The sequence below is a fragment of the Oncorhynchus keta genome, chromosome 18, assembly GCF_023373465.1.
Source record: "Oncorhynchus keta strain PuntledgeMale-10-30-2019 chromosome 18, Oket_V2, whole genome shotgun sequence".
Lineage (NCBI taxonomy): Eukaryota > Metazoa > Chordata > Actinopteri > Salmoniformes > Salmonidae > Oncorhynchus > Oncorhynchus keta.
Window position 1 is genome coordinate 30,788,300 of NC_068438.1, and position 7,486 is coordinate 30,795,785.

The 7,486-nt window shown below is 44.5% G+C and overlaps 1 protein-coding gene across 1 annotated transcript in view; it reads right to left on the minus strand.

Moving 5' to 3' along the window:
• alp3 (alkaline phosphatase 3) overlaps positions 1–5,602 on the minus strand; it is a 21,950-nt gene extending 16,348 nt beyond the window's left edge. Inside the window, exons 1-5 of the mRNA XM_052467888.1 lie at positions 5,481–5,602; positions 2,254–2,370; positions 1,955–2,070; positions 1,557–1,731; positions 1–124 (exon numbers count right to left, since the gene is read on the minus strand). The exon at positions 1–124 is cut by the window's left edge and continues 49 nt beyond it. Coding sequence (XP_052323848.1) covers positions 1–124; positions 1,557–1,731; positions 1,955–2,070; positions 2,254–2,370; positions 5,481–5,550 — 602 coding nt within the window. The 5' untranslated portion in view covers positions 5,551–5,602. The remainder of the gene's footprint in view (positions 125–1,556; positions 1,732–1,954; positions 2,071–2,253; positions 2,371–5,480) is intronic.
• Between the last annotated feature and the right edge of the window lie 1,884 nt (positions 5,603–7,486).

The following is a 7,486-nucleotide window of genomic DNA, read 5'->3' on the forward strand; positions in this document are numbered from 1 at the left end:
TCTTTCTTGGCAGAGGCGGGCATGTCTGCATCGCTGTACCACTTCCTGCTGGCACTGTGGGCATAGGTTGTGGCAGGTGTTGCATGCTGGACCCGCGTTGTTGTGACGATGCCAACCGATTTACCTAGGAGGGAATGAAGGAGGAAGAGTGAGAGGAGGGAGAGGAGGAGGGTGGGAGAGGAGGAAGTCAGAAAGGAAGGAGGGAGGGAGAGGAGGAAGTCAGAAAGGAAGGAGGGAGGGAGAGGGTCAGGGGAAAGTTTTCCGTCAAACCTTGTCCACTATCAAAATAATCACCCTTGGTTTTGAATACTTACTGTATTTTTAATGTGTGATATAGCCATGTGGCTGTGTTTTTGTGTCAGATATCACATTATTCAGCATTGAAATTAGAATACTTACAGTTATTATGCTCATAGCAAGTAATTAATCAGTTTTACTGCTGCTGAAAGCGCTTTCTATGTTGTTCTCTCTATCAAACACATGGTTGCTTTTAATCTCTCTCTCTGAAGGGATATCAGCCTCCTGTGTAAGGGTCAGGCCTGTCTCTGAAGGGATATCAGCCTCCTGTGTAAGGGTCAGGCCTGTCTCTGAAGGGATATCAGCCTCCTGTGTAAGGGTCAGGCCTGTCTCTGAAGGGATATCAGCCTCCTGTGTAAGGGTCAGGCCTGTCTCTGAAGGGATATCAGCCTCCTGTGTAAGGGTCAGGCCTGTCTCTGAAGGGATATCAACCTCCTGTGTAGGGGTCAGGCCTGTCTCTGAAGGGATATCAACCTCCTGTGTAAGGGTCAGGCATGTCTCTGAAGGGATATCAGCCTCCTGTGTAAGGGTCAGGCATGTCTCTGAAGGGATATCAGCCTCCTGTGTAAGGGTCAGGCCTGTCTCTGAAGGGATATCAGCCTCCTGTGTAGGGGTCAGGCCTGTCTCTGAAGGGATATCAGCCTCCTGTGTAGGGGTCAGGCATGTCTCTGAAGGGATATCAACCTCCTGTGTAGGGGTCAGGCCTGTCTCTGAAGGGATATCAGCCTCCTGTGTAAGGGTCAGGCATGTCTCTGAAGGGATATCAGCCTCCTGTGTAAGGGTCAGGCATGTCTCTGAAGGGATATCAGCCTCCTGTGTAAGGGTCAGGCCTGTCTCTGAAGGGATATCAGCCTCCTGTGTAAGGGTCAGGGCTGTGGAGCTGGAAGTTATGAAATATTTATGGTTGGTGATAAGGGAACATGATAACAGTCAAGGTAACATTCTCCCGCCTCCATCAGCAGCCCAGTACTGCACCAGGCCACAACACCTGATTACCAAAGAAGCCAGAGGGCCCAGACTCCAGCCAACAGCTACAGGTGGTCCTTATAGACTCAACTGAACATCTAGCCAACTGTTATCTCTCTTGTGTTTATTAGTGTTTTGTATCGGTATCTAACACCCACCTGATTATATAACGTGTCCAGGAAAAACTCTGGACCCTAGTTATCGTCTGTAAGGTTTTCCTGGTAAGTCAACTGGATCAGGACAAAGTCGGGGCCCTAGTGATGTGGGAAGTTGGACAGAGATATGGTTCCTACCAGCATCTTTGGCCCACTTGAGAATAGAGGTGACCTCGTTGCCCTTCTGGGTCTTGCAGATTCCGTTGCGAGCAGCAGCGTTCACACCGACCGTGTTCAGGTTGGTCTTAACACCACACAGGTAGGCTGTGGCTGTGGATGAACTGTCAGGGATCTGGAAGTCAACACTGTATGTCTGCACACAGACAGACAGTACATGCACACATTAAGGGATAGAAAGGAATACACATGAATAATATGCACCTCATACATACATCATGATACACAACAGACACAATATGTTCCTCTGAAAGAGGTACTCATGGTTGCAGCTGCACATCAAACAAAGTGTGATCTCTGTGGGTATCTCTATGCATGTTAATGTATGTATCTTAAGCTTTGTTTGTTTGTTTGTGTACCTTGAGGAGGCCCGCATGGGGGAAAGTATCCATGGTCATCACTGTCTCCTCTCCAGACTGGTTGTGCATCTGGCCCTTGAGGATTCGAGCTGCTGTGATGGTGGTAATGCCCATACCTTGGGGGGAATGGCACAGAGAAATAGGGCACACTGGGGTTGTACTGGACTGTAAACTGGTGAATTAGAATAGTCTGGAAAAGGAGGTTTCGAATGAGTGTCGCTCATTGTATTTGTTATGTAAGATTTGGATACGGTTAATACACCACTGATGTGAGGTTTGGACAGTGATTGGTCACTCACCGTCACCCAGGAAGAGCATGATGTTTTTGGCCACATTGGTGTTCAACTTCCTGTTCAGAGCCGCTTGCAAAGCCTTGGCACCCTGGGCTCTCCAGAACTCTGGGTTCTCCTCCTCAACTGGACCAGAGACAGAGACGTTTCAAAAACATACGTATCTAAAACACACTAATAAAAACATGCTTAACTACAACACACTTATCTGAACTCTTCTAGCTCTCAAAACTTACACAGAGCAAACCTTTCAGGAATATACAAATGTTTTAACTTCTGTAATATTTGATATAATCTACCTTGAGAGAGTGTCTGTGTGTGAGAGAAAGATCAGAGGGGTAGAGATTAACACCCTATGGACTGTGAGATAGAGAGATCAGAGGGGGTAGATATGAACACCCTATGGAATGTGAGAGAGATCAGAGGGGTAGAGATGAACACCCTATGGACTGTGAGATAGAGAGATCAGAGGGGTAGAGATGAACACCCTATGGACTGTGAGATAGAGAGATCAGAGGGGGTAGAGATGAACACCCTATGGAATGTGAGAGAGATCAGAGGGGTAGAGATGAACACCCTATGGACTGTGAGATAGAGAGATCAGAGGGGTAGAGATGAACACCCTATGGAATGTGAGAGAGATCAGAGGGGTAGAGATGAACACCCTATGGACTGTGAGATAGAGAGATCAGAGGGGTAGAGATGAACACCCTATGGACTGTGAGATAGAGAGATCAGAGGGGGTAGAGATGAACACCCTATGGACTGACAGAGAGAAATATCAGAGGGGTAGAGATTAACACCCTATGGACTGTGAGATAGAGAGATCAGAGGGGGTAGATATGAACACCCTATGGAATGTGAGAGAGATCAGAGGGGGTAGAGATGAACACCCTATGGACTGAGAGAGATAGAGATCAGAGGGGGTAGAGATGAACACCCTATGGACTGAGAGAGAGAGAGATCAGAGGGGTAGAGATTAACACCCTATGGACTGTGAGAGAGAGAGAGAGAGAGAGAGAGAGAGAGAGAGAGAGAGGAGAGAGAGAGAGAGATCAGAGGGGGTAGTTATGAACACCCTATGAACTGTGTGAGAGAGAGAGAGAGAGAGAGAGAGAGAGATCAGAGGGGGTAGATATGAACACCCTATGGACTGGTCTTTGATCAGGCTCCAGGAGACATTTAGTGACGACTATCATACTTCACTTGCCTGGTCTTTATTCTCTCATCAGCTAAACATACTGTAGATAGGAGGCTACAGTAACGTACTGTAGATAGGAGGCTACAGTAACATACTGTAGATAGGGGGCTACCGTACCATACTGTAGATAGGAGGCAACTGTAACGTACTGTAGATAGGAGGCTACAGTAACATACTGTAGATATGAGGCAACAGTAACATACTGTAGATAGGAGGGTACCATAACATACTGTAGACAGGAGGCTAGAGCAACATATTGTAGACAGGAGGCTACAGTAACATATTATATATAGGATGCAACACTAACATACTGTAGCTAGGAGGGTACCGTAACATACTGTAGACAGGAGGCTAGAGCAACATATTGTAGACAGGAGGCTACAGTAACATATTATATATAGGATGCAACAGTAACATACTGTAGCTAGGAGGCTACAGTAACATACTGTAGCTAGGAGGCTACTGTAACATAATGTAGATAGAAGGCTACAGTAACATACTGTAGCTAGGAGGCTACAGTAACATACTGTAGCTAGGAGGCTACAGTAACATACTATAGCTAGGAGGCTACCGTACCATACTGTAGATAGGAGGCAACGGTAACATACTGTAGTTAGGAGGCTACCGTACAATACTGTAGATAGGAGGCTACTTAACATACTGTAGATAAGAGGCTACTGTAACATACTGTAGATAGGAGGCTACAGTAACATACTGTAGATAGGAGGGTACCATAACATACTGTAGACAGGAGGCTAGAGCAACATATTGTAGACAGGAGGCTACAGTAACATATTATATATAGGAGGCAACAGTAACATACTGTAGTTAGGAGGCTACAGTAACATACTGTAGATAGGAGGCTACAGTAATATACTGTAGATAGGAGGCTACAGTGATATACTGTAGATAGAAGGCTACAGTAATATACTGTAGATAGGAGGCTACAGTAACATACTGTAGATAGGAGGCTACAGTAACATACTGTAGACAGAAGGCTACAGTAACATACTGTAGATAGAAGGCTACAGTAATATACTGTAGATAGGAGGCTACAGTAATATACTGTAGATAGAAGTCTACAGTAATATACTGTAGATAGGAGGCTACAGTAACATACTGTATATAGGAGGCTACAGTAACATACTGTAGATAGAAGTCTACAGTAATATACTGTAGATAGGAGGCTACAGTAACATACTGTATATAGGAGGCTACATTAACATACTGTAGATAGAAGGCTACAGTAATATACTATAGATAGGAGGCTACAGTAACATACTGTATATAGGAGGCTACATTAACATACTGTAGATATAAGGCTGCAGTAATATACTGTAGATAGGAGGCTACAGTAAGATACTGTAGATAGAAGGCTACAGTAGTATATTTTAGATAGGAGAGTACCGTAACATACTGTAGATAGGAGGCTATTGTAACATACTGTAGATAGAAGGCTACAGTAATATACTGTAGATAGGAGGCTACAGTAACATACTGTAGATAGAAGGCTACAGTAGTATATTGTAGATAGGAGAGTACCGTAACATACTGTAGATAGATTGCTACAGCAATATACTATCGATAGGAGGTTACAGACAGTGCTTCAATTACATTTTATCATGGGTTTCAATTAGGACTGCAGATAGTAGTTTCTTCGTACTTTGATGTTTTGTCAGATTCAGAAGAACTTGTGTAGCTAGGTGAGAGAGAAGAGAGACAGAGAATTAAGAGTTTAGAAGTTTACGACAAGTGAGAGGAGATCCAGCAGAGAGAAGAGTAGTCGAAGAGTAAGATCAGGTGAGAGAGAGAGTATGATGATGGAGTGAGAGGACATTAGTGAAAGGAGAGAGTAAGAAGGTTTGAGGGGAAAGGACCGTAGAAACCAATGAAAAGAGTGAATATAAATTGCAAACACAACTCAGAAGAAAGTCATAGTGATTGTCTAGAAGTAAGTCAATGAGAAGGGTAGGAGATGAGCTAAGTCAGGTCAGGTGACCATCCAGAGTAAATGTGTGTCTGGCAGATCTTTTACCTTTGGCGGTGATTGAACCCAAAACCCCCAGCAGACACAGGGCCACGATAGACCATTTCTGAGTTTCCATGATGATGTCTAAAGAGGACGGTTATTCTCTCTGATCTTCCCTCAGCGCAACAGAATAATATATACCAGCCCTCCCCGGCCATAAATAATTTGTAATGGCAGGTCATAAAACTGACTGATAGTGACCATAGGCCAACAACCAACACCAATAAGGTGACTGACAACCAACACCAATGTGATAACTGACAACCAACACCAACACCAATGTGGTGACTGACAACCAACACCAATGTGGTGACTGACAACTATACCAACACCAATAAGGTGACTGACAACCAACACCAATGTGATAACTGACAACTATACCAACACCAATAAGGTGACTGACAACCAACACCAATGTGATAACTGACAACCAACACCAACACCAATGTGGTGACTGACAACTATACCAACACCAATAAGGTGACTGACAACCAACACCAATGTGATAACTGACAACCAACACCAACACCAATGTGGTGACTGACAACCAACACCAACACCAATGTGGTGACTGACAACCAACACCAATGTGGTGACTGACAACCAACACCAATATGGTGACTGACAACCAACACCAACACCAATGTGGTGACTGACAACTATACCAACACCAATACGGTGACTGACAACTCTACCAACACCAATACGGTGACTGACAACTCTACCAACACCAATGTGGTGACTGACAACCATACCAACACCAATACGGTGACTGACAACTCTACCAACACCAATGTGGTGACTGACAACCATACCAACACCAATGTGGTGACTGACAACCATACCAACACCAATGTGGTGACTGACAACCAACACCAACACCAATGTGGTGACTGACAACCAACACCAACACCAATGTGGTGACTGACAACTATACCAACACCAATGTGGTGACTGACAACCATACCAACACCAGTGTGGTGACTGACAACCAACACCAACACCAATGTGGTGACTGACAACCAACACCAATGTGGTGACTGACAACCAACACCAATGTGGTGACTGACAACCAACACCAATATGGTGACTGACAACCAACACCAACACCAATGTGGTGACTGACAACTATACCAACACCAATACGGTGACTGACAACTCTACCAACACCAATACGGTGACTGACAACTCTACCAACACCAATGTGGTGACTGACAACCATACCAACACCAATACGGTGACTGGTCGGTCACTGAGCTCAGTTGGTAGAGCATGGCGCTTGTAACGCCAGGGTAGTGGGTTCGATCCCCGGGACCACCCATACGTAGAATGTATGCACACATGACTGTAAGTCGCTTTGGATAAAAGCGTCTGCTAAATGGCATATATTATTATTATTATTATTATTATATTATTATTATTATTATTTATTATTATTATTATTATTATTATTATTATTATTATTATTATTATTACCAACACCAATGTGGTGACTGACAACCATACCAACACCAATGTGGTGACTGACAACCATACCAACACCAATGTGGTGACTGACAACCAACACCAACACCAATGTGGAGACTGACAACCAACACCAACACCAATGTGGTGACTGACAACTATACCAACACCAATGTGGTGACTGACAACCATACCAACACCAGTGTGGTGACTGACAACCAACACCAACACCAATGTGGTGACTGACAACCATACCAACACCAATATGGTGACTGACAACCAACACCAGTGTGGTGACTGACAACCATACCAACACCAATATGGTGACTGACAACCAACACCAGTGTGGTGACTGACAACTATACCAACACCAATGTGGTGACTGACAACCATACCAACACCAATGTGGTGACTGACAACCATACCAACACCAATGTGGTGACTGACAACTATACCAACACCAATGTGGTGACTGACAACCATACCAACACCAGTGTGGTGACTGACAACCAACACCAACACCAATGTGGTGACTGACAACCAACACC